This window comes from Hyla sarda, chromosome 3 (genome assembly GCF_029499605.1).
Source record: "Hyla sarda isolate aHylSar1 chromosome 3, aHylSar1.hap1, whole genome shotgun sequence".
NCBI lineage: Eukaryota > Metazoa > Chordata > Amphibia > Anura > Hylidae > Hyla > Hyla sarda.
The window spans coordinates 21398997-21426814 of NC_079191.1; the positions used below are offsets into that span (position 1 = coordinate 21398997).

At 44.5% G+C, this 27818-nt stretch overlaps 1 protein-coding gene across 1 annotated transcript; it reads right to left on the bottom strand.

The window, feature by feature from the left end:
- Positions 1–6675: 6675 nt before the first annotated feature.
- On the bottom strand, positions 6676–27368 carry MRPL19 (mitochondrial ribosomal protein L19). The gene is made up of 6 exons (XM_056563010.1): positions 27172–27368; positions 24984–25092; positions 20939–21057; positions 10516–10650; positions 8486–8664; positions 6676–6994 (listed from the first exon to the last, which is right to left on the bottom strand). Exons 1-6 carry the CDS (start codon positions 27215–27217, stop codon positions 6749–6751), a joined length of 834 nt encoding a protein of 277 aa, XP_056418985.1. The 5' UTR covers positions 27218–27368; the 3' UTR covers positions 6676–6748.
- Between the last annotated feature and the right edge of the window lie 450 nt (positions 27369–27818).

Consider the following 27818-nt stretch of genomic DNA (forward strand, 5'->3'; position numbering starts at 1 on the left):
GAAAAATGTGAAAATTTTGCATTTTTCTAACTTTGAAGCTCTCTGCTTGTAAGGAAAATGGATATTCAAAATATTTTTTTTTTTATTCACATATACAATATGTCTACTTTATGTTTGCATCATAAAATTGATGAGTTTTTACTTTTGGAAGACACCAGAGGGCTTCAAAGTTCCGCAGCAATTTTCCAATTTTTCACAAAATTTTGAAACTCGCTTTTTTTCAGGGACCAGTTCAGGTTTGAAGTGGATTTGAAGGGTCTTCATATTAGAAATACCCCATAAATGACCCCATTATAAAAACTGCACCCCCCAAAGTATTCAAAATGACATTCAGTAAGTGTTTTAAACCTTTAGGTGTTTCACAGGAATAGCAGCAAAGTGAAGGAGAAAATTCAAAATCTTCATTTTTTACACTCGCATGTTCTTGTAGACCCAATTTTTGAATTTTTGAAAGGGGTAAAAAGGAGAAAATTTTTACTTGTATTTGAAACCCAATTTCTCTCGATTAAGGACATACCTCATATGTCTATGTTAATTGTTCGGCGGGCGCAGTAGAGGGCTCAGAAGGGAAGGAGCGACAAATGGTTTTTGGGGGGCATGTCACATTTAGGAAGCCCCTATGGTGCCAGAACAGCAAAAAAAAACACATGGCATACCATTTTGGAAACTAGACCCCTCGGGGAACATAACAAGGGGTAAAGTAAACCTTAATACCCCACAGGTGATTCACAACTTTTGCATACGTAAAAAAAAAAAAAAAATAATAATTCCCTAAAATGCTTGGTTTCCTAAAAGTTTTACATTTTTAAAAAGGGTAATAGCAGAAAATACCCCCCAAAATTTGAAGCCCAATTTCTCCCGATTCAGAAAACACCCCATATGGGGGTGAAAAGTGCTCTGCTGGCGCACTACAGGTCTCAGAAGAGAAGGAGTCACATTTGGCTTTTTTGAAGGAAATTTTGCTCTGAGGGCATGCCGCATTTAGGAAGCCCCTATGGTGCCAGGACAGCAAAAAAAAAAAAACATGGCATACCATTTTGGAAACTAGACCCCTCGGGGAACGTAACAAGGGGTTAAGTGAACCTTAATACCCCACAGGGGTTTCACGACTTTTGCATATGTAAAAAAAAAAAAAAATTTTTTAACCTAAAATGCCTCTTTTCCCAAAAATTTTACATTTTAAAAAAGGGTAAAAGCAGAAAATACCCCCCAAAATTTGTAACACAATTTCTCCCGAGTACGGCGATACCCCATATGTGACCCTAAACTGTTGCCTTGAAATACGACAGGGCTCCAAAGTGAGAGCGCCATGCGCATTTGAGGCCTAAATTAGGGACTTGCATAGGGGAGGATATAGGGGTATTCTACGCCAGTGATTCCCAAACAGGGTGCCTCCAGCTGTTGTAAAACTCCCAGCATGCCTGGACAGTCAGTGGCTATCTGGCAATACTGGGAGTAGTTGTTTTGCAACAGCTGGAGGCTCCGTTTTGGAAACAGTGGCGTACCAGACGTTTTTCATTTTTATTGGGGAGGGCGGCTGTGTAGGGGTATGTGTATTTGTAGTGATTTTTACTTTTTATTTTATTGTGTGTTAGTGTAGTGTTTTTAGGGTACAGTCACATGGGCGGGGGTTCACAGTAGTTTCACGCTGGCAGTTTGAGCCGCAGCTCAAACTTGCAGCCGGATACTTTCTGTAATCCTCCGCCCATGTGAGTGTACCCTGTACGTTCACATTGGGGGGGAACGTCCAGCTGTTGCAAAACTACAACTCCCAGCATGTACGGTCTATCAGTGCATGCTGGGAGTTGTAGTTTTGCAACCGCTGGAGGCTCCGTTTTGGAAACAGTGGCGTACCAGACGTTTTTCATTTTTATTGGGGAGGGGGGCTGTGTAGGGGTATGTGTATATGTAGTGTTTTTTACTTTGTTTTGTGTTAGTGTAGTGTAGTGTTTTTAGGGTACAGTCGCACGGGCGGGGGTTCACAGTAGTTTCTCGCTGGCAGTTTGAGCTGCGACAGAAAATTTGCCGCAGCTCAAACTTGTAGCCGGATACTTGCTGTAATCCTCCGCCCATGTGAGTGTACCCTGTACGTTCACATTGGGGGGGGGGGGGGGGAACATCCAGCTGTTGCAAAACTACAACTCCCAGCATGTACGGTCTATCAGTGCATGCTGGGAGTTGTAGTTTTGCAACAGCTGGAGGCACACTGGTTGTGAAACACAGAGTTTGGTAACAAACTCAGTGTTTTGCAACCAGTGTGCCTTCAGCTGTTGCAAAAGCTACAACCCCCAGCATGTACGGACAGCGGAAGGGCATGCTGGGTCTTGTAGTTATGCAACAGCTGGAGGCATACTACTTTGACTGGGGATGCTGGGGACTGTAGTTATGCAACAGCTGGAGACACACTGGTTTGCTACATAACTCAGTGTGCCTTCAGCTGTTGCAAAACTACAACTCCCAGCAGTCACCGACAGCCAACGGGCATGCTGGGAGTTGTAGTTATGCAACCAGCAGATGCACTACTACAACTCCTAGCATGCACTTTAGCTGTTGGTGCAAGCTGGGAGTTGTAGTTACACAACAGCTGAAGGTACACTTTTCCATAGAAAAAATGTGCCTCCAGCTGTTGCAAAACTACAAGTCCCAGCATGCCCATAAGGGCATGCTGGGAGTTGTGGTGGTCTGCCTCCTGCTGTTGCATAACTACAGCTCCCAGCATGCCCTTTTTGCATGCTAGGAGCTGTTGCTAAGCAACAGCAGGAGGCTGTCACTCACCTCAAACGATCCTCGCCGCACAGGTCAGTCCCTCGTCGTCTCCGCCGCCGCAGCTGCTCCTGGGGCCCCGATCACAACAGGGACGCCGGGGATCGGGGTCCCCAGCACCCGGGGTGCACGTCCCGCACCCGCTCACGTCCTCCGGAAGAGGGGCGGAGCGGGTTGCGGGAGTGACACCCGCAGCAGGCGCCCTGATTGGTCGGCCGGTAATCCGGCCGACGAATCAGGGCGATCGTGAGGTGGCACCAGTGCCACCTCACCCCTGCAGGCTCTGGCTGTTCGGGGCCGTCAGAGACGGCCCCGAACAGCCAGTAATTCCGGGTCACCGGGTCACTGGAGTCCCGATTGACCCGGAATCTGCCGCAGATCGCTGGACTGAATTGTCCAGCGATCTGCGGCCATCGCCGACATGGGGGGGCATAATGACCCCCCTGGGCGATATGCCCCGATGCCTGCTGAACGATTTCAGCAGGCATCGGGCACCGGCTCCCCTACGGCTAGCGGCGGGGGGCCGGGATTTGACAGGACGTACTCAAACGTCCTGAGTCCTTAAGGACTCGGAAAAGGGGACGTTTGAGTACGTCCTGCGTCCTTAAGGGGTTAAACATGTGTTTTCCCCTTCAACAAGGTTGTCCAGTATCAGAAAAATCCTACTTTTTTTTTTTCTATAAGAAACAGCACCACTCCTGTCCACAGGTTTGTCTGGTATTGCAGCTTGGCTCTCTTAAAACTACACATTACCTACAGACAGGAGAGGTGCCATTTAAAAAAAAAAAAAAAAAAAAAAAAAGGGTACTCCGGTGGAATTATTTTCTTAAATCAACTGGTACCCAAAAGTTAAACATATTTGTAAATTACTTCTATTAAAAAATCTTCATCCTTCCAGTAGTTATTAGCTTCTGAATACTACAGAAGAGATTATTTTCTTTTTGGAACACAGAGCTCTCTGCTGACATCTCTGTCCATTTTAAGAACTGTCCAGTGTAGGAGAAAATCCCCATAGAAGGGCGGGGCGTCTTGAGGGGGTGGGGCTATGACTTCACAAGCTCCTGGCTCCTTCAGCGTTCGGAACAGTTTGTTCCAAACGTTGAGCAGTGAGTACCCCTCTAAAGGGGTACTCCGGTGTCAATTCTGAAGATTTTGTTTGGAGGCCATGAATGTGATGTCACGACAACTCCCCCTCACCTCATTATGCCACACCCCCTCCATTCATGTCTATGGGAAGGGGGTGTGTCGATAAATTTTGAGCAACTGTGCAAACAATACACCAAGAAAATGGGTAAAATCTTTTACAACCTTACACCGCGGTCCCATTCACATGGCGGAATTTTGACCTCCGAAATTTTACTAAATTCCACTGAAGTAAATGGGGCTGTGAATTCTGGCCAGAATGTGTGTGGAGCGCACAGAAATTCCGCAAAGAGAGAACAGAAATAAATTTAAAAAAATGGAAATTGAGCAGAAAAACAGAATTATCACCATGTGAACATAGCCTTAGGCCAGGTTTACACGGAAGAATGTCTGTGTGGAATTTCCTGCAGTATTTTAATAGGATTCTGCTTCTCTGTTCACACGGCAACATTTCCGTGGCAGCAACATCTGCAGAAATCCTGATTCCTGGATTCCGCAAGGAAATGCATTGCCGTCTATGAGAGTGCATTTCTAAGTAGTCTAAGCGCCGGCATGTTCTGCTGTCTGTGGAGAGTCCGTACAGAAATTTTCCATGCGGACATTCCACCGTGCGAACATAGTCTTGGGGTACGTTCAGACGAGCGGATTTACAGCGTATTTTACGCTGCGGATCCGCCGTTGAAGGACCTCTATATGCTGCCTTTACATGTGCCTGCTCGGAGCGGCAATAAGCCGCTACATGCAGACACACTGAAGCGATGTACCCGCACACATCGCGGCCATGAGCTGCCGCGATGTGCAAGTATACTCGCACATCGCAGTGTGTCTTGCCGCTCCGAGCAGGCACATGTAAAGGCAGCATAGAGAAGTCCTTCAGCGGCGGATGCGCGGAAAATCCGCTCGTCTGAACGTACCCTTAGGGTGCGTTCACACGCTATTTGTTTTTGCGGGTTTTTCCGCTGCGTATTTGAAAGGGGGCGGGCTCTTCTCAGCTGTCCGTAGCAGATTTTCCACAGCTGCAGAAATACTGCCGTGTGAACGCAGCTTAAGGGTGCGTTCCCACAGGGCGTATACGCAGCGTATTTGACGCTGCGCAAAATTTATGGCAGCAGTGGGAAATACGCTGCGTATTCCTTGCTCACTATACACACAGGGCTTTCCGGCGGCAGCCCTATGTGTGCAGTGCGTTTTGGAGGCGGGGCCGCGCGTCAGACACGCCGGCACACGGCCCCGCCTCAAACTCACTACACACATAGGGCTGCCGCCGGAAAGCCCTGTGTGTATAGTGAGCAAGGGATACGCAGCGTATTTCCTGCTGCTGCCGTAAAATTTGCGCAGCGTCAAATACGCTGCGTATACGCCCTGTGGGAACGTACCCTAAGGGTGCGTTCAAACACTATGTTCTTGCGTGTTTTCCGTTGCGTATTTGCAAGTGGGTTAGCTCCTCTCGGCTATCCGTAGCAGATTTTCCACGGAGGAATTTACACTGCGGAAAATCCGCCGCAAGCCCCATTGAAGTCAGTAGGAACTGCGGCGGATTTTCCGCAGCGTTAATTCTGCCGCGGAAAATCTGCTATGGACAGCCGAGAAGAGCCCGCCCACTTTCAAATATGCAGCGGAAAACCCGCAAGAACAAATAACGTTTGAACGCGCCCTTAAAGGGGTACTCCGCCCCTGGCATCTTATCCCCTATCCAAAGGATAGGGGATAAGATGTTAGATCGCCGCGGTCCCGCTGCTGGGGAGCCCCGGGATCACTGCTGCAGCACCCCGCTATCATTACTGTGCAGAGCGAGTTGGCTCTGTGCGTAATGACGGGCGATACAGGGGACGGAGCACCGTGATGTCATGGCTCCGCCCCTCATGACATCACGGCCCGTCCCCTTAATGCAAGTCTATGGCCCCTCCTATAGACTTGTATTGACGGGGGCGGGCCATGACATCACGAGGGGCGGGGCCGTGACATAACGATGCTCCGGCCCCTGTATTGCCCATCATTACGTGCAGAGCGATCTCGCTCTGCACAGGAATGATAGCGGGGTGCTGCAGCAGTGATCCCCGGGGTCCCCAGCAGCGGGACCGCGGCGATCTGACATCTTATCCCCTATCCTTTGGATAGGGGATAAGATGTCTAGGGGCGGAGTACCCCTTTAAGCTGCGTTCACACGGCAGAATTTCTGCACTGAATTTATAACCAATACACTTCAATGGGATTCCGCTGTCCCATTCACACAGCAGAATTTCTGCGGCAGGAATTTCATCAAAGTGAATTGGCTATAAATTCATGCAGAAATTCTGCCGTGTGAACCCGGCCTCAGATTCAATGGGATTCTGACGCTCTGTGCGCACGGAAGAATTACCCTGCCAGATGTTTCCGGCATGGAAATTTCGTTTTCCGTAGGAAGAATGAACTTGTTCATTCTGTCTGCGGACACAGCACGGAATGCATAGCCGTCTATGAGATGGCGCATTCCTGTGCGCGCTGCCGGTACCCGCAGTTTGCTAAAATCTCTGTGCGGACATTCTGCCGTGTGAACCGCCTAACCGTGTGCAGGGCTACATGGTTCACTTGTCCCAGTAATAATCAGAGGGTGTTCTTGACCTGTTGAGGCAGAAATCTTTTTTTTTTTTTCTTCTCAGGATGCCTCCAGCTGTTGCAAAACTACAACTCCCAGCATGCCCGGACAGCCTTCGGCTGTCCGGGCATGCTGGGAGCTGTAGTTTAGCAACAGCTGGAGACAGCGTTTTAGAACAATAACATAAGCTTCCAGTCACTGTATAAAGCTTTAATTCACATAATATATAGAATGACCCTCCCTCGGCATCATCTCCTCGCCGCCTCTTCACGCCGCGCCGGTACCGATTTCAGTCCGATTCAGTTTTTGGTTGACTTCCTCTAATATTTCCTTCTCTATTTTGCTGGTGTCATATTCCTTTAACATGTCAAACTCCAGCCAGGGCTTGGCGGACTTCTTGGCCCTCTCTTTGTGCTTCTCCAGGAGATAATAATCAAAGTTGATCCCTTTAATGTTGTGTTTCATCTGTTCCCAACGCTTGGACCAGGGTCGCGGCTTCATCCTCACTTGGATCTTAGGGGGGGGGGGGGAGAAGATGGTAAAAGAACCATGAATTCACAATTATTACAACTTTTTTTTTGTTTTTATTTTATCCCTGTTTGCAACGCACAAATGTTCGGCTACTAAAGGTGTATGGGTGACTATAGCATCAGAGCTGATTTCTTTGGAAAACAGCGCCACCCCCTGTGCTCAGGTTGTGTGTGGTATTGCAGCTCTGTTCCATTAGAGTGAATAGAGCCAAGATGTAATACCACACCCAACTTCAACAAAGATAACTCAGGTCCCGACCCTTTTAACCACATAAATCACACGGTAAGTGTCAACTACAGCAACTAAACAGCAGTCGGAACTCCGCTTGCAGCAGAGTCCCATTGTCTTCTATAGGATTCTGCTGCTCTGTGCAGAATGGACATCAGCTTGAAGAATGAACATGATCACGTGGCAAAATGGCAACTAGCAGAACATGTTGGCACTAGGACCACGCAGAAAAATTGACGGAGGAGGGGGGTGCCCTTACTTACCTACTGCTGCCACCCTAGCCAGGTTAGATCAGTGGATAACTGATCACACTGTAATGGTATATATATATATATATATATATATATATATATATATATATATATATATATATATATATATATATATATATATATATATATATAGGGGCATAGCAATATACATTGAATGCAATCTAATGACTGTATATAAGAGTCACCTATGAGATCCTATAAGGTGTAAAATAGAAAATAAAAGTATATAAAAACCCCTATCGCTTCATGGATAGGACGTAAATGTACAGCCTAGTGCGTTAAGTACCGTGACGTACATTTACGTCCTATGTCCTTAAGGCAAAAATGAGCTGTGTCCTTAAAGGGGTACTCCTGTGGTAAACTTTTTTTTTTTTTTTCTTAAATCAACTGGTGCCAGAAAGTTACAGATTTGTAAATTACTTCTGTTAAAAAATCTTAATCCTTCCAGTACTTATTAGCTGCTGAATACTACAGAGGAAATAATTTTCTTTTTGTAACACAGTGCTCTCTGCTGACATTTCTGTCCATTTTAAGAACTGTCCAGAGTAGGAGAAAATCCCCATAGCAAACATATGCTGCTCTGGACAGTTCCTAAAATGGACAGATGTCAGCAGAGAGCTCTGTGTTCCAAAAAGAAAACCATTTCCTCTGTAGTATTCAGACCTTAAAAAGTACTGGAAAGATTAAGATTTTTTTTAATAAAAATTAATTTACAAATCTGTTTAACTTTCTGGCACCAGTTGATTTTTTTTTTATTTATTTATTTATTTTTTTAAAGTTTTCCAAGGTAGTACCCCTTTAAGTGTTTTAAGTGTAACTCTGGTCATACCCCAGTGGTGGGACATCTATTTCAATCTGTTTTAAGTTTAACATTTTTACCACTAGGGGCACTGTTTCATTGGCATGCATAGGCAACAATAAGCAGACAATGTAACCTTCTCTTGGTGACTATGTAAGTCTCATACGGTCTCACCTGGTTTACAGGAACTTCTGGGTCCAGGCACAGGATAGGCTTCATATTAATATCGATGGTGCTGTACTCCGGGAGAGCGTCGCGCAAGTAGAACAACTTGTCGTCCACTCTCTTCTCCAGCTTTAACACTTGGATTTCTTGGATAAGGGGGTTGTATATCTCGTATCTTATTTCCACCCCTACAACGGAAGAGGACAGATGTGCGAATGAGAGGAAACTAATGGTTCGGACATATATAAATATATATATATATATATATATATATATATATATATATATATATATATATATATATATATATATAAATACACAGAACATATATAGTTTAAAGGGGTACTCCACTGCTCAGCGTTGGGAACAAACTGTTCCAAACACTGGAGCCGGGAGCTTGTGACGTCATCGCCCGCCCCCTCAATGCAAGTCTGTGAGGGGGCGTGACAGCCATCACACCCCCTCCCATAGACTTACATTGAGGGGGCGGGGCTATGATGTCACAAGCTGCTGGCTCCAGAGTTCGGAACAGTTTGTTCCAAACGCTGAGCAGCGGAGTACCCCTTTAAGGGAGTCAGTCTACTATTAATACATTTATTGTAGATTTTTTTCATTTTTTTTTTTCTGTACAGGATTATGGGAGCAGCCATACTGCTTGAGCTCCTGTTAACAGGAAGATGGCTTATTCTCTTATAGTAGAGTGTAGTGGGCATGCTCTGTGTTATGTGCAGAGATAACAGAGCAGGGAGGAGGACAGCAACCATCACCTATTGTGAATGGTGGGTCCTCTGCCATCTATATATATATATTATATATATATATAGTTCATTATAATCCTGCCTGTGATAATGCTGAGAAGTGTCATATTATTAGGCTTAGTGGCCAAGAGGGAAGGGACTATCCCCTATAGTGTATCTTGCCTGTGATATTTAGATATAAGTGTCACGGTTCATTGTAGTCCTGCCACGGGTAATAATGCTGAGAAGTGTCATCTTATTAGGCTTAGTGGTCAAGAGGGAGGGGAGCTGGAACTAAGCCTAACTATAAGCTGACACTTCTCAGCAGTCTGAGCATTATTATTACTGGCAATGAACCGTGACACCTATATATAATATGATTAGAATGCTGAGAAGTGTCAGCTTATTATTTAGGCCTAATGGTCAAGAAGGAGGTGAGCTGGTACTTTCACCTATAGGCCATAGTCACATGACAGAAAAATTCTGCTCGGAAATTCAGTTTCAGCATAGTCTGGTGCACTGTGCAGACAGCGGAATCACCTGAACCCCCAATTCCGGCCGCTGCAGGAAGAATTGACGTGTGTGTAATCTGTTCAGAAGCGCTTTGCCGTAGTGTAACCAGTGACATCTATATAAAGGTGTCACAGTTCACTGTAATCCTGCCTGTTATGATAAAACAAGGAGACTGCTGAGAAGTGATCTCTACAGATCCGTCTGATGATGAATATTGAGCATTTGTGTCTTAAAGGGGTACGCCAGTGGAAATTTTGTTTTTTTTGTTTTTATGAACTGGTGCCAGAAAGTTAAAACAGATTTGTAAGTTACTTCTATTAAAAAAAATCTTTACCCTTCCAGTACTTTTTAGCAGCTGTATGCTACAGAGGAAATTATGTTCTTTTTGAATTTATTTTTGTCTTGTCCACAGTGCTCTCTGCTGACACCTGATGCCTGTATTAGGAACTGTCCAGAGCAGGAGAAAATCCCCATTGCAAACCTATGCTGTTCTGGACAGTTCCTGATATGGCGAACATCAGGTGTCAGCAGAGAGCACTGTGGACACGACAAAAATTCAAAAAGAACAGAATTTCCTCTGAAGCATACAGCTGCTAAAAAGTACTGGAAGGGTAAATATTTTCTAATAGAAGTAATTTACAAATCTGTTTAACTTTCTGGCACCAGTTGACTTATACAGACCTAAAAAAAAACAAAAAAACAAAACAAAAAAAAAAAATTCCCACCGGAGTACCCCTTTAACTTTTTATTAAAACAGAACTGAAAACACGAAACGTGAACATTGCCAACCTTGTCCGTCGATAACATTTCGCAGCAGGAACGTGGCCCCCAGGCCGTGTCCAGATCTATCAATGCAAATTCCCACAAATCTGTTGTTCTTCTTGCTCGCATGAGGATCGGCCACTGTCACCGCAAGAATGCTGCCTAAAGATCAGAGGGGCGAGAGCAGAGATGGAAGGGAATAAGTGCATTCATGTGAATTACTAACGTGTATCATTTATTAAAGAGTACCTCTCACTAAACCTTTAATATGGCGTTCCTTGTGTAATTAGACACTTTCCCATTCACTTGCTTTTAAGATTATCAACAAAAATATGTTTAAAATATAATAGAAAATGCCACAATTCATACAGTGAATTTGGTCTCCTCCCGGCCTGGCAGGAGACCAAACACAGGAAGTGTTTCTCTGCACTGAGCTTGATTGACAGCTGCACAGAGCCTGAGGTCTTCTATTCATCACAGCACTGCAACGATGTGAGGGCAGAAGTGGTCCCCCAGCAGGCTTCAGTCATGTCATGTCTGCTGGGAAACTCCCACTTTCTCCTGCTGGGAGATTGCACTATGTGAGCAAGAATAAAAAAGGTAAAATACACAGCTTTTTAAAGCTCAAAATATTTTTTTTTACGTGTGTGAGGGGTGTTTACGGGTGTTAGGAGTAGTTAGGAAACATAGCCTGAGTTAGTTTAGAAAAGTTTATTTGGTGACAGGTACTCTTTAACCCCTTAAGGACCAAGCCCATTTTATTTTAGCATTTTTGTTTTTTCCTCCTCGTCTTCTAAAAATCATAACTCTTATATTTTCATCCACGGACTAGTATGAGGGCTTGTTTTTTGCGTAACCAGTTGTCCTGCCTAATGACATCACTAATTTTACCATAAAATGTATGGCACAACCAAAATACTATTTGTGTGGGTAAATAAAAAACGCAATTTTGCAAATTTCGGAAGGTTTCGTTTTCACACCGTACAATTTACGTCAAAAATGACGTGTTCTTTATTGTGTGTCAATACAATTAAAATTATACCCATTATTATTTACCGTATTTTTCGCCGTATAAGACGCACTTTTTCTTCCCCAAAACTGGGGGGAAAAATTTGGTGCGTCTTATACGGCGACTACACCCCTATCGCGGCGGTCCCTGCGGCCATCAACGGCCGGGACCCGCGGCTAATACAGGACATCACCGATCGCAGTGATGCCCTGTATTAACCCTTCAGACGCGGCGATCAAAGCTGACCGCCGCGTCTGAAGGGAAAGTGACACTAACCCGGCTGCATCAGGAGGGACCTTACCTGCCTCCTCGGTGTCTGCTTCGTGCCGGGATCCCCTGCTTCGACGTCATCACGTCATTGTGCACGCCGTCCCGTCATCCAATAGGAGCGGCGTGCATAGCAACGTGATGACGGCGGCGGAGAGCGTGGATCCCGGTGAAGAAGACGTCCAGAGCGTCGGGGACACCCCGCGGACGCGGCGACAACGATGGAGCGACATCCAGGGCAGCGGTGACGGGTCCGGAGCAGCGGGGAAACGGGAGTATTACCTCCTATACGCGTGGTCTTCAACCTGCGGACCTCCAGATGTTGCAAAACTACAACTCCCAGCATGCCCGGACAGCCAACGGCTGTCCGGGCATGCTGGGAGTTGTAGTTTTGCAACATCTGGAGGTCCGCAGGTTGAAGATCACTGTTGGGTTCAGAATCTTTTTTTTTCTAGATTTTGCACCTTTAAAATTGGGTGCGTCTTATATGCCGGAACGTCCTATAGGGCGAAAAATACGGTACTTTTCTATTATTGTTGCGCAAATAAGAAAAAAAAAAAGCTAACTTTAACCAAATGAGTGTTTAAAATCCTATTTTGACAACCTATAACTTTTTCATTTTTCCGTATAAGGGCGGTATGAGGGCTAATTTTTTTGCGCCGTGGTCTGTACTTTTTATTGATACCACATTTGTGTTTATAAAACTTTTATTAATTAATAATTTCTTTTTTTAAAATAAAATGTGACAAAGTAGCAATTTTGCGTTTTTTTATTTTTACGTTCACCGTACGGGATCAATAAAAAATTTATTTTAATAGTTCAGACATTTATGCACGCAGCGATACCAAATATGTTTATTTATTATTATTTTTTTATTTTTTTTTTACACTTTATGGAGGTAAAATGGGAAAAAATTACATTTTACATTTTTATTGGGGGGAGGGGATTTTTCACTTTTTATTTTAATTTTATTTTTTACTTTCTTTACTTTCATTTTTACACTTTAAATAGCACTGATCAGTGTTATCAGTGATCTTCTGCTCTGGTCTGCTCGATCTCAGACCAGAGCAGAAGAACCCAGGAGAGGGACGGAGCCAGGTAAGGGGACCTCCGGCGGGGCTATGACGTCACGAGCTCCCGGTGCCGACTCCAACAATCAGAACAGTTTGTTACAAACGCTGAGCAGCGGGAACATTTTTTTCTAATCAACTGGTGCCAGAAAGTTATATAGATTTGTAAATTATTTATTTTTAACAACTTTAAAGAGGTAGTCCGGCGATAAAAACATCTTTACCCCATCCACAGAATACGGGATAAGTGTCTGATCATGGGGGGGGGGGGGGGGGAATTTTGTCTGCTGGGACCCCCTGCTCAGCGCCCTCAGATGACACACACTTCATTATTTATTTATTATAGTAAATGTTTATTAAAGGGGTATTCCGGGAATTTTTTTTATTTGACTATGCTACAGGGGCTGTAAAGTTAGTGTAGTTCCTAATATAGTGTCTGTACCTGTGTGTGACGGTTTTCTCACAATTCTTCTGTGATTTTCACCCCACTATTTATTTTTACCAGCATACAAAATGACTGTTGTCTCGGATTTTTCCCAGCTTGCAATGCGGCCGAGACCTGACATCACTAGTCAGCTGATGACCGGGAGCCTGTCTGCTTCAATGGGTGGAGCGATCAATCTGCAACTAATGCAACAGCTGTAGGCACCCTGATTGAAGACCACAGGTCTGCAGCTCATTTATGTTTCAATGGGTGGGGGCGGCTGATGTGTGGGAAGGAGGAAAACGGAATTGTGGGATTTGTAGGCAAACAAGAAAACTGAAAACAGGAAATACCAGTTCACAGAAAGCTTGCCACAGCATTATGGTAATCTTACAACATAGCCATTTAGCCCAAGACAAGCGCAGATCCTTCCTAAGCATGTCCATTACTGTCTGCCAGGTACGTACTGAAATCACCTTATGGTGGAGAACCCCTTTAAGTTTTCCCCAGAGAAAAAACGACATGTCAATAAGACAAAATAGTCTCAGTAAACAAATTACTGTCAACAAACAAATTGCCTGACTACAAAGGTAAAGAACTGAGTGCATCTTCCTATAGTGTGGACGTCACACTCAAAGGGATATTGGGTGAGGCAGTAAGGTTGTAGCCGGAACATGAGGTCGTGGTTAGTCTTTCACACATATAAAACAAGCAAAAACAAAAAAGGAGACAGGGCGGTGCATATAAGCACTTAGTTCATTTCTATGGGAGCAGCGGAGATGCAGGGGGTCCCTGTGATCAGCCACTTACCCCCTATCCTGTGGATAGGGGATAAGTTGTTTTTTGTCAGACTACCCTTTATTCCTTCCAATACTTATCAGCTGCTGTATGCTCCTGAGGAAGTTGTTTAGTTCTTTCCAGTATGATCACAGTGCTCTCTGCTGACATCTCTGTCCATGTCAGGAACTGTCCCAGAGCAGGAGAAGATACCATAGCAAACCTCTCCTGCTGTGGACAGTTCCTGACATGGACAGAAGTGTAAGCAGAGATCACTGTGGTTAGACTGGAAAGAACTACACAACTTCCTGTGGAGCATACAGCAGTTGATAAGTACTGGAAGGATTAAGATTTTTACATAGAAATAATTTACAAATCTGTTTAATGTTCTGGCACCAGTTGATTTGAAATTTGTCTCTTTTCATCCTTTAACCTCCCTGGCGGTATGATTCCGTCTGGAAATTTGTACCAAAAGCGGTACAATTTTTTGCATTGAAATTCCACATCTCCCCCCCGTCACATTCCCCCTCCCTTGTCACATTCCCCCCCCCCCCCCCATATCACATTCTCCCCCTCCTTGTCACATTCCCCCCCCCCCTGTCACCCCCCCCCCTTGTTGCATTCTCCCCCCCCCCCCTGTCACATTCATCCCCCCCCGTCACATTCATCCCCCCCGTCACATTCATCCCCCCCGTCACATTCATCCCCCCCGTCACATTCATCCCCCCCCCCGTCACATTCATCCCCCCCCGTCACATTCCCCCCCTTGTTACATTCCCCCCCCCCTTGTTGCATTCTCCCCCCCCCTGTCACATTCATCCCCCCTGTCACATTCCCCCCCCCCTTGTTACATTCCCCCCCCTTGTTACATTTTCCCCCCGTCCATGTTACATTCCACTCCCCCCCCTGTCACATCCCCCCTTTGTCACATCCCCCCCCTTGTCACATTCCCCCCCTCTGTCACCTTGTCTTGTCCTGCAGCAAATACACTGGGTTTGCCGGGCAGATTTCAAACCTAGTGTATTTGCTGCAGAACAAGTCCTTTCCCCTTCAGCCAATCACAGGCTTTACACCACTGCGGCCTGTGATTGGCTGAAAAGTGAAAGGTCCTGTAAGATGAATAGAGCAGTGACCAGAGCGCACGGAGGGGAACGACATCTGCAGGGACCGGGATTAGGTGAGCAAAAGGTTTTTTTATTTTCTTCCTTTTTACTTTTACACTTAGTTCAGGGTTTTTCTACCAGCGGGCCTCCAGCTGTTGTGAAACTACTGCTCCCAGCATGCCCGGACAGCCTTTGGCTGTCCGGGCATGCTGAGAGTTGTAGTTTTGCAACATCTGGAGGCCCCCTGGTTGAGAAACACTGACTTTTAGTATATGTCTTTACCTGCTCTGGCCGGCCCCCGCAACGGGAGCCGACCCGAGCAGATAATAACATATTTTCCCGGGGGCTGCATCACTACATCGCAAAAAGCAAAAATCGCGATTCGATTGCTTTTGCGATATACTGTGCAGCCCGCACAGCAACTCTGCAATTCTACCCCGAGCGTGACTCGGGGTTACCGCTTCTAGCAGCGAAAATTAACCCCGAGTCACGCTTGGGAATACCGCTAGGCTGGTTAACCTACAACTATCCTGAGCTGTACTACTATCCTGAGCTGTACTACTATCCTGAGCTGTACTACTATCCTGAGCTGTGCTTGGGACTAAGAAAAGGACTTCACTGTCTTAGGCTGGGTTCACATCACATTTTTGCCATACTGTTTCCAATCCGTTTTTCTAAAGTAAACTGTATGGCAAAAAAATGGATGGAACAGTATGGAAAAAAGTAAACCGTATGCGTTTTTAAACAGTATACCGTTTTTAAAAGTGCATATAGTTCCGTCCGTTTTTATCGAAAAAAAAGACGTTTTTAAAAATATTGTCCATTTTTAATGGGAGGGATCTTGGGACTTTAGGATTCAAATGCGCATGTGCAAAGTAAAAAACCATATACGTTTTCCCATATGGAACCGCATCCATGCGCGTTTTCCATTGACATCCATGTTAAAAAATAAATAAATAAAAAAACGTATGCGGTTGCAGTAAAGTTTTTTAACCGGAGACAAAATCGTGGTCAACCACGGTTTTGACTCCGGTTTAAAACACCTTAAGGACCAGGCCATTTTACAACCTTGGGACCAGAGCGTTTTTTTGCACATCTGACCACTGTCACTTTAAACATTAATAACTCTGGAATGCTTTTACTTATCATTCTGATTCCGAGACTGTTTTTTCGGGACATATTCTACTTTAACATGGTGGAAATTTTTTGTGGTAACTTGCATCCTTTCTTGGTGAAAAATCCCAAAATTTGATGAAAAAAATTGTAAATTTTGCATTTTTCTAACTTTGAAGCTCTCTGCTTGTAAGGAAAATGGATATTCCAAATATTTTTTTTTATTCCACAAAAACAATATGTCTACTTTATATTTGCATCATAAAATTGACGAGTTTTTACTTTTGGAAGACACCAGAGGGCTTCAAAGTTCAGCAGCAATTTTCCACAAAATTTTCAAAACTCACTATTTTTCAGGGACCAGTTCAGGTTTGAAGTGGATTTGAAGGGTCTTCATATTAGAAATACCCCACACAAATGACCCCATTATAAAAACTGCACCCCCCAAAGTATTCAAAATGACATTCAGTAAGTGTTTTAACCCTTTAGGTGTTTCACAGGAATAGCAGCAAAGTGAAGGAGAAAATTCACAATCTTCATTTTTTACACTCGCATGTCCTTGTAGACCCAATTTATCAATTTTTACAAGGGGTAAAAGGAGAAAATGTATACTTATATTTGTAGCCCAAATTTCTCTCGAGTAAGGACATACCTCATATGTCTATGTAAAGTGTTCAGCGGGCGCAGTAGAGGGCTCAGAAGCGACAAGGGGATTTTGGAGAGTAAATTTTTCTGAAATGGTTTTTGGGGGGCATGTTGCATTTAGGAAGCCCCTATGGTGCCAGAACAGCAAAAAAAAAAAAAAAAACACATGGCATACCATTTTGGAAACTAGACCCCTTGAGGAACGTAACAAGGAATAAAGTGAGCCTTAATACCCCACAGGTGTTTCACGACTTTTGCATATGTAAAAAAAATATATATTTTTTCACTAAAATGTGTGTTTCCCCCCAAATTTCACATTTTTGCAAGGGTTAGTAGCAGAAAATACCCCCCCAAAATGTGTAACCCCATCTCTTCTGAGTATGGAGGTACCCCATAAGTTGACCTGAAGTGAACCTACGGGCGAACTACAATGCTCAGAAGAGAAGGAGTCATATTTGGCTTTTTGAGAGCAAATTTTGGTCGGGGGGCATGTCGCCGTCAGTAGGAAGCCCCTATGGTGCCAGAACAGCAAAAAAAAAAAAAAAAAAACACATGGCATACCATTTTGGAAACTAGACCCCTTGAGGAACGTAACAAGGAATAAAGTGAGCCTTAATACCCCACAGGGGTTTCACAACTTTTGCATATGTAAAAAATAAAAAAAAATTCACTAAAATGTGTGTTTCCCCCCAAATATTCACATTTTTGCAAGGGTTAATAGCAGAAAAATACCCCCCCACGTGTGGACGTCAAGTGCCCCTGCGGTCGAACTACAATGCTCAGAAGAGGAGGAGCACCATTGAGCTTTTGAAGAGTGTATTTCGTTTGGAATGGTAGTCAGGGGCCATGTGCGTTTACAAAGCCCCCCGTGGTGCCAGAACAGTGGACCCCCCCCACATGTGACCCCATTTTGGAAACTACACCCCTCACTGAATTTAATAAGGGGTGCAGTGAGTATTTACACCCCACTGGCATTTGACAGATCTTTGGAACAGTGGGCTGAGCAAATGAAATTTTTTTTATTTTCACGGACCACTGCTCCAAAAATCTGTCAGACACCTGTGGGGCGTAAATGCTCACTGTACCCCCTTATTACATTACGTGAGGGGTGTAGTTTCCAAAATGGGGTCACATGTTGGGGGGGGGGGTCCATTGTTCTGGCACTATGGGGGCTTTGTAAACACACGTGGCCTTCAATTACAGACACATTTTCTCTTCAAAATCCCAATGGCGCTCCTTCTCTTCTGAGCATTGTAGTTCGCCCGCCGAGCACTTTACATCCATATTTGGGGTATTTTCTTACTCAGAAGAAATGGGGTTACAAATTTTGGGGGGCTTTTTTCCTATTTTCCCTTGTGAAAATGAAAAATTTAGGGTAACACCAGCATTTTAGTGAAATGTTTTTTTTTTTTCTCATTTTCCCATCCAACTTTAACGAAAATTTGTCAATCACCTGTGGGGTGTTAAGGCTCACTATACCCCTTGTTACATTCCGTGAGGGGTGTAGTTTCCAAAATGGGGTCACATGTCGGTATTTATTTTTTTGCGTTTATGTCAGAACCGCTGTAAAATTAGCCACCCCTGTGCAAATCACCAATTTAGGCTTCAAATGTACATAGTTCGCTCTCACTCCTGAGCCTTGTTGTGCGTCCACAGAGCATTTTACGCCCACATATGGGGTATTTCCGTACTCAGGAGAAATTGCGTTACAAATTTTGGGGGTCTTTTTTTCCTTTTACCTCTTGTGAAAATAAAAAGTAAAGGGCAATACCAGCATGTTAGTGTAAAAAATTTTTTTTTCTTTACACTAACAGGCTGGTGTAGACCCCAACTTTTCCTTTTCATAAGGGGTAAAAGGAGAAAAAGCCCCCCAAAATTTGTACTGTAATTTCCCCCAAGTACGGAGATACCCCATATGTGGCCCTAACCTGTTTCCTTGAAATACGACAGGGCTCCGAGGTGAGAGAGCGCCATGCGCATTTGAGGACTAAATTAGGGATTGCATAGGGGTGGACATAGGGGTATTCTACGCCAGTGATTCCCAAACAGGGTGCCTCCAGCTGTTGCTAAACTCCCAGCATGCCTGGACAGTCAGTGGCTGTCCAGAAATGCTGGGAGTTGTTGTTTTGCAACAGCTGGAGGCTCCGTTTTGGAAACACTGCTGTAAAATAAGTTTTTAATTTTTATTGGGGGGGGGGGGGGGACAGTGTAAGGGGGTGTATATGTTGTGTTTTACCCTTTATTATGTGTTAGTGTAGTGTAGTGTTTTTAGGGTACATTCACACTGGCGGAGGTTTACAGTGAGTTCCCCGCTAGGAGTTTGCGCTGCGGCGAAACATTTGCCGCAGCTCATACTTGAAGCAGAAAACTTACTGTAAGCCTGCCCGTGTGAATGTAACCTGTACGTTCACATGGGGGGGGGGGGGGCAAACCTCCAGCTGTTTCAAATCTACAACTCCCAGCATGTACTGACAGACCATGCATGCTGGGAGTTGTACTTTTGCAACAGCTGGAGGCACACTGATTGGAAAACCTTCAGTTAGGCTCTGTTATCTAACTCAATATTTTCCAACCAGTGTGCCTCCAGCTGTTGCAAAACTACAACTCCCAGCATGTACTGATCAGCAAAGGGCATGCTGGGAGATGTAGTTATGCAACAGCTGGAGGGATCGCAACTACAACTCCCAGCATGCTGGGATTTGCAGTTTTGCAACATCTGGAGAGCTACAGTATAGAGACCACTGCAAACTGTGGCCCTCCAGATGCTGCAAAACTACAAATCTCAGCATACCCAGACAGCAAACAGTCGTGTGGGCATGCTAGGAGTTGTAGTTTTGCAAGATCTGGAGGGCTATAGTTCAGAGACTACCATATAGTGGTCTCAAACTGTAGCCCTCCATCTGTTGCAAAACTACAACTCCCAGCATGCCCATGTCTGGGCATGCTGGGAGTTGTAGTTTTGCAACATCTGGAGAGCTACAGTATAGAGACCACTATATAGTGGTCTCGGACTGCAGCCCTCCAGATGTTGCTAGGCAACTTACCGGCTTCCGTCGGATCCAGGGAGCTTGCTGCTCGACATCGCCACCCGCCGATCTCCGATGCCGATCGTCGCCCGCAGCCTCCATATCGGTCAGTGGATCTTCATCGTTCGGTCCCCTTCGTTTCCCCGTTCTGCCCCTATTGTGGGAGGGCAGGACGGGGAAAACGAAAGTAAACCCCTCCGCCACCCGATCTGCTATTGGTGGTCGCGTCTAGACCACCAATAGCATGGATAGGAGGGGTGGCACCCGTGCCACCTCACTCCTATCTCTTCAGGGGGATTGTGGGTGTCTTAGACACCCGCAATCCCCCTTATATTGCGGGTCACTGGGTCACCATAGACCCGTAATCGCGCAAATGTGAATTCACTTGCGATTTGCGCCGATCGCCGACATGGGGGGGGGTCTGATGACCCCCCTTGGCATTTGCGCGGGGTGCCTGCTGATAGATATCAGCAGTCACCCCGGTCCAGTCCCCGCTTGGCGCGTGGTGGGGATCGAAATTCCCACGGGCGTACAGGTACGCCCTTGGTCCTTAAGGGGTTAAAAACCATACTGCAAGCACATACGTTTTTTTTAACATGGACGTCAATGGGTAACGCACATGTATACGGTTCCTAAAGCCCCCACCCAAGACCCCTCCCATTAAAAATGGACAACATTTTAAAAACGTCTTTTTTTTTTCTATAAAAACTGACGGAACTGTATGCACTTTTAAAAACATTATACTGTTTAAAAACGCATACGGTTTACTTTTTCCCATACTGTTCGATCCGTTTTTTTGCCATACGGTTTTCTTTAGAAAAACGGATTTAAAACAGTACGGCAAAAATTGTTCTAATGATCGTGGGGTCTCAGCACTAAGACCCTGTCCAATCAAAACTTTTGGCACATACCAGTGACATGTCCAAATTTTTTTATTTTTTTAATAAGTGGCAGGGGACGGGGGCACCAAAACAATACAACTCATACTATGTATCTGTGGTGATTGTCTTCCGCACCTACGTAAAACTCCGGAATGTTAAGGACTTTCCTCCTCTCGATCATGTCTTGTCTTTCCAGGTAGAACGTCAGGGGTTTCTTCCTGCATCGAGGGGGGATGAATTCTGGACTCAAAAACCTACATGAAGAATGATGGGGGGGAAATATTTAGAAAATCTATGTTAAACTGTGCATGGAGCCATTCTGTTTACATGGACACATACTGATTCCACCAGACACTATTACAGAGGCGTCTCCTCTGCAGGCAATGCTTATGGCAGTGTTTCTCAGCCAGGGTGCCTCCAGCTGTTGCAAAACTGCAACTCCCAGCATGACCGGGCAGCCTTCGGCTGGGGAAACACAGGCCTATGGAGTGTCTGCCATCCTGTAATATACAGCCATAGGGGGAGATTTAATAAAACCTATGTATTTTGCAGAGGCCTTGTTAAAAATGAAAGAAGCGATCTGATTGGTTGCTATGGGCAATTGGCCAACTTTTCCTCTGTACAGGTTTTGATAAATCTCCCCCATAGAGACCCCACAAGCCATCACACAGGGCCCAGACACTTAGCAATGTCTGGTTCAAGGACCACAATATTAAAAGGGGTTCTCCGTAATTAGAAAAAAAAAATTCCTGTATTTTCCAGAAACAGCACCACCCTTGCCCTTAGGTTGCCTGTGGTATTGCAGCTCAGTTCCACTGAAATGAATGGAGCAGAGCCATAATGCCATAGACAACTGGGGGAAAGGTGTGGCACTGTTCTAATCCTGGATAACCCCTTTAACCTATTAAGGACCCTGTACGCCCGTGGGAATTCCGGTCCCTGCCGCGCAGCAATATCCCATACGTAAAATCCTCTGTGGGCGCACAACAAGGTTCAGGAGTGAGAGTGCACCATGTACATTTGAGGTGATTTGCACAGGGGTGGCTGATCATTACAGCGGTTCTGACAAACGCAAAAAAAAAAAAAAAAAAACACCCACATGTGACTCCCATTTTGGAAACTACACACCTCACGGAATGTAACAAGGGGTATAGTGAGCTTTAACATCTCACAAAATTTTCTAAAATGCCTGAGTTATGCCCGAGTTATTTGGGGTGTAAAAACTGGGTCTACAAGAACATGCGAGTGTAAAAAAAATGAAGGTTTTTCAATTTTATCCTTCACTTTGCTGCTATTCCTGTGAAATGGGGTCATTTATGAGGTATTTCTAATATGAAGACCCTTCAAATCCACTTCAAAACCGAACTGGTCCCTGAAAAATTCCGATTTTGAAAATTTTGTGAAAAATTGGAAAATTGCTGCTGAACTTTGAAGCCCTCTGATGTCTTCCAAAAGTAAAAACTCGTCAACTTCATGATGCAAACATAAAGTAGACATATTTTATATGTGAATCAATATAGAATTTATTTGGAATGTCTATTTTCCTTATAAGCTGAGAGCTTCAAAGTAAAAAAAAAAAAAATGCTAAATTTTTCATCAAATTTTTGAATTTTTCACCAAGAAATTATGCAAGTATCGACAAAAATTTACCACTAAGATATAGTAGAATATGTCACGAAGAAAAACAATCTCTGAGTTAGAATGAAAGGTAAAAGCATCTCAGAGTTATTAATGATTAAAGTGACAGTGGTCAGATGTGCAAAAAATGCTCCCGTCCTTAATGTGAAAATGTGCTTGGTCCTTTGGCTAAGTTTCCACTTCGTTTTTTTGTCCTGCGTTTTTAGGGATTAAAAAAATGCATGAAAAAACGCCTGAAAAATCGCCAGCGCAATGTCCTGCATCTGGCGTTTTTTCTAGCGTTTTCTCATTTGTGTGGAAATAGCATCTATTTTAACGTGGCAGTTTTTCCTGCCTTTCCAAGCTCTATTTCGTACACAGCTAAAAGGGGATTAAGATTAATGGAAGGTATCTGCCCCCTCATGATGTCATTTCCTTTGTAGAGTTCTACTTAAATCCACCCCGGCGGATGCATTTTTGGTGTTTTAGTGGTTTTGAAGGCATTGTTGATTCAGAATGTCAAAAATATACACACAACCAACAATGTCCAGCCTCTGAATAAAACTTTTGGCTGACTAAAGAGAAAATGGCTGCTGTTCCTCTTTTTTTTTTTTTACACAGGTGAAAAAACGCCAATAAAAACGCCAAATGCAAAACTAACATGGCGTTTTTCTTGGCGTTTTCTCACTCCCATAGACTTCTATTGGACCAAAACGTCACGATTTTGAGAAAAAACGCCAGTTTGAGTGACATGCAGCGTTTTTTTTCAAAATGCCAAGGAGCTGAAAAAAACGCCAAAAGGGGAAAAAAAACGCCAAAAGGATTAAAAAAAAAAAAAAAACGCCAAAGTGAAAAAACGCCAAGTGGAATTAGAATTTGCGATTTATCATTGATTTACAGCTTACATCTGGCCGCAGCGTTTTTTGACCAAAAAAACGCCATGTGGCAGAAGTGGCGTTTTTCTGGGCGTTTTGCCCCAAAAAACAAACAAACAAGTGGAGGCTTAGCCTTAAGGGGTTAAAGGAGTTGTGCAAAATAAAAATATAAAAAAAAATAAAAATATTGTTACCGTATATACTCGAGTATAAGCCGACCCGAGTATAAGCCGAGACCCCTAATTTCAACCCAAAATCCCAGGAAAAGTTATTGACTCGAGTATAAGCCTAGGGTGGGAAATACCTCATCCCCCCCGTCATCATCCAGACCCCCGTCATTAACATCCTCATCATCATCCCCTTGTCATCATCCCACACATCCCCCCTTCATCATCCCCTTATCATCCCACACATCCCCCCTTCATCATCCCCTTATCATCCCACACATCCCCCCTTCATCATCCCCTTATCATCCCGCACATCCCCCCTTCATCATCCCCTTATCATCCCACACCCCCCCCCCTTCATCATCCCCACACCCCCCCCTTCATCATCCTCTTCTCATCATTCGCCCTCAGTGGTCTTCAACCTGCGGACCTCCAGAGGTTTCAAAACTACAACTCCCAGCAAGCCCGGGCAGCCATCGGCTGTCCGGGCTTGCTGGGAGTTGTAGTTTTGAAACCTCCGGAGGTCCGCAGGTTGAAGACCACTGCGGCCTTCAACATCATCCAGCCCCCTCTCGCCCCCTTTAGTTCTGTACAGTACTCACCTCCGCTCGGCGCTGGTCCGGTCCTGCAGGGCTGTCCGGAGAGGAGGTGGTCCGGTGGGGAGGTGGTCCGGGCTGCTATCTTCACCGCGCTTCCGGCCCGGAATAGAGCCGATGCCTTGACAATGACGCAGAATTACGTTGGCAATGAACGCACCTCTGCGTCGTTGTCAAGGCAACGTGACTATTCTGAGGCCGGGCCCGAAGCGCTTAGAAGAGCCCTCCCCGGTGAAGATAGCAGCCCGGAACCAGTATCCCACCGGACCACCTCCTCTCCGGACAGCCCTGCAGGACCGGACCAGCGCCGAGCGGAGGTGAGTACTCAGAACTAAAGGGGGTGAGAGGGGGGCTGGATGATGTTGAAGGCCGCAGTGGTCTTCAACCTGCGGACCTCCGGAGGTTTCAAAACTACAACTCCCAGCAAGCCCGGACAGCCGATGGCTGCCCGGGCTTGCTGGGAGTTGTAGTTTTGAAACCTCTGGAGGTCCGCAGGTTGAAGACCACTGCGGGTGGGGGAGTTCACTCGAGTATAAGCCGAGGGGGGTGTTTTCAGCACGAAAAATCGTGCTGAAAAACTCGGCCTATACTCGAGTATATACGGTACATTGCTTTCAGAAAAATGTGCCAATCCTGTACATGGGTTGAATGTGACATTACAGCTCAGCTACACTGAACCGAATATGGATTAAGCTGCAATACCACATACAACCTGTGGACAAAGGTGGAGCTGTTTTTTTTTTTAAGAAAAGAAAAGGCATGTTTTTCTAGTGCTGAGCAGTTACTAGATATTAATAGATCAGCACTAGAAAAACATGCCTTTTCTTTTCTTAAAAAAAATAAGAAAAAAACAGCCAATGCATGCTGGGAGTTGTAGTTTTGCAACCACTGGATTAACGCTGCTATTAGGAATGAGGCCTAATACCGTTTCAGCGATTCCTGTGACGCTTTCTTATCCACAATTAACGGCTTGACGGGCGGCTTGAACGTCGTGGTTTCCCCGTCGCTGAGGAGTCTGGCGGGAGTCAAAATTCCTGTATGGAGAAAAGAGAAATGGGGATCATCGAGGTAGGGTAATATACAGGCAACGGATATTCTGGGAGTTGTAGTTCTGTAACGACTGGAGGGAAACATTTGGGGCAATGAAGTGAATGGCGCCCACTGCTCTCCGCTACGGTATATGTGGGTATTGCGCCACTGTGATCAAGAGTCATAAAACAGTATAAATGTAGAAAAAAATTAAACAATAAACTTTAAAAAAGATTCCGGAGGAAAACTTTTTTTTTTTTTTTTTTAATGAACTGGTGCCAGAAAGTTAAACATATTTGTAAATGACTTCTATTAAAAAAATCCTTATCCTTCCAGTACTTATTAGCTGCTGAATACTACAGAGGAAATTCTTTTCTTTTTGAATTTCTTTTTTTGTCTTGTCCACAGTGCTCTCTGCTGACACCTCTGTCTGTGTCAGGAACTGTTCTGCTCTGGACAGTTCCTGATCTGGCCATCAGGGGTCAGCAGAGAGCACTGTGGACAAGACAAAAAAAGAAATTCCAAAAAGAAAAGAATTTCCTCTGTAGTATACAGCTGCTAAAAAGTACTGGAAGGTTAAAGATTTTTTTAATAGAAGTAAATTTACAAATCTGTTTAACTTTCTGGCATCAGTTGATTAAAAAAAAAAAAAAAATATATATATATATATATATATGTTTTCCACCAGAGTACCCCTTTAAGGCTGCGTTCACAATCACACGGCCGTCTAGACCCGTCTTGTTCTCCCAGCAAGAAAAAAAAAAAAACGGACTAAAAAATAAAAAATAAAAAAATTAATGGATAATAAAGGATGGAAACGTTTGTATTTGTTATTTTTCAGTTAATAAACCAAAAAACTAATTTTTTTTTTGTTCTGAGCATGCTCAGAAGTGAAAACAGATTTAAAAAAAAAATTGATGCAAACGGGTGACATTCAAGGCTCATATGTTTTCCATAGACTTCAATGTTAAATTTACTGTATTCATTTTTTGTTTTTTGTCGGAAGAAAAAAATACTGCATGTGCCGTTTTTTTCTGCTGTAAAAAAAAAAAAAAACGGAAATGGGCGCAGACGGGTACAAACTGATGTAAACAAAAAATCCCATTGACATGAATGGGATTTTTTTTTAACACCAGCCTGCAAGAACGGAACCGAAACGGGGATAAAAAAAAAAAAAAAAACTAATAAAAAAATAAAAAAACAGGGACAGATGGCCGTGTGAACGCACCCTTAAGACAGTGTTTCCTAACCCGGGTGCCTCCAGCTGTTGCAAAACTACAACTTCCAGCATGCTCGGACAGCCGTTGGCTGTCCGAGCATGCTGGGAGTTGTAGTTTTGCAACAGCTGGAGGCACACTGGTTAGGAAACACTGTGACGGGATAATGAGGGGGCAGGGCTTAACCCTTATATAGCAGGTGACTGTTCACACATCAGACCATCATCACATGATTTTTCTGACTATGATGACTGACCCAAGGCTCTTGTATACGGTGAGTGCTATATAAATAATATATACATTTGGCTTGAACGGTATTAGGGAAAAACATGGTGGCTGAATAGCAAAGATCGTCTCAGGCTGTGTGTGGGATCGCAGCTTGGCCCCATAGAAGTGAATTGGGCTAAGCTGCAGTACCACACATGGCCTGAGGATAGGGGTGGCGCTGTTTTTTGTTTTGTTCACATTTATGCAACTTTTTCTTTACTCTCTCTGGGAAGAGAAACTCCTAGCAATGGGTTTTTCTTGTGTGGTGTTTTTATGTACCACTAGGGGGCACAATGCTTGTATTAGGTCCTGCTGTGTGTAAAGTAATGGTGGCTCTGGCTACCATGACAACCCATTTGCACCCTGGGATAATGGAGGACACAGGCCTGGAGTATGTTACTATTACGCTGCAAAACTACAACTCCCAGCATGCCCTGACAGCCTTCGGCTGTCAGGGCATGCTGGGAGTTGTAGTTTTGCAAAACAGCCACAACACTGAGCGTTCTGTACGTAAAACATACAACAGTATATAAGGCGTTGTTACACGTGCTGAGACAGCGGTCACGTGGTGTTACGCGTCTCCCTTCCCGCCCCTCTCACCTGTCCGGTACCGGGCGAACAGCCATGACCTCCCGCACGCCGCCATGTTTTTGTTCCCACGCCGTTGACTTCTCTTGTCAGACGCCGAGCATGCGCGGTGAGGCCGCTGCCGTTCGCCTACGGAAAGCCAGCGAGGGTCAAAAGTGTCAGAGGAGCGGAGCGTTTAAAAAGTGTAAACAGTACGGACCGCGAATGGTATCACGTGACGTCCACGAAGGCTCTGCGCGCGAATAGGAGTACGTGTCCATATGGGTGAGGAACCGCCTGAAAGTGTAACCATGGCAACCGGGGATAGATATATATATATATATATATATATATATATATATATATATATATATATATATATATATTGTGTGGTAAAAAAAGTTTATAAATATATTTAGGGGGGATTTTCAAAAGGGTCACATGTAGCGTATACGTTGCGTATTTCTGTGCTAGCAAAGTCTATGGGAGTAATAAGAAATGGCCTTAGCTAGCACTGAAATACGCTACGTGTGACCCTACCCTTAAACTGAATGTCTGTCTACATTTGTATCATGAAAAGTCGCAGGCGGACGCTGTGTGACATTTAATTTAGAACACTTTTTAATATTTTATTACCATGAAGTGTTCTTAAAGGGGTATTCTGGTGGAAAACCATCTCT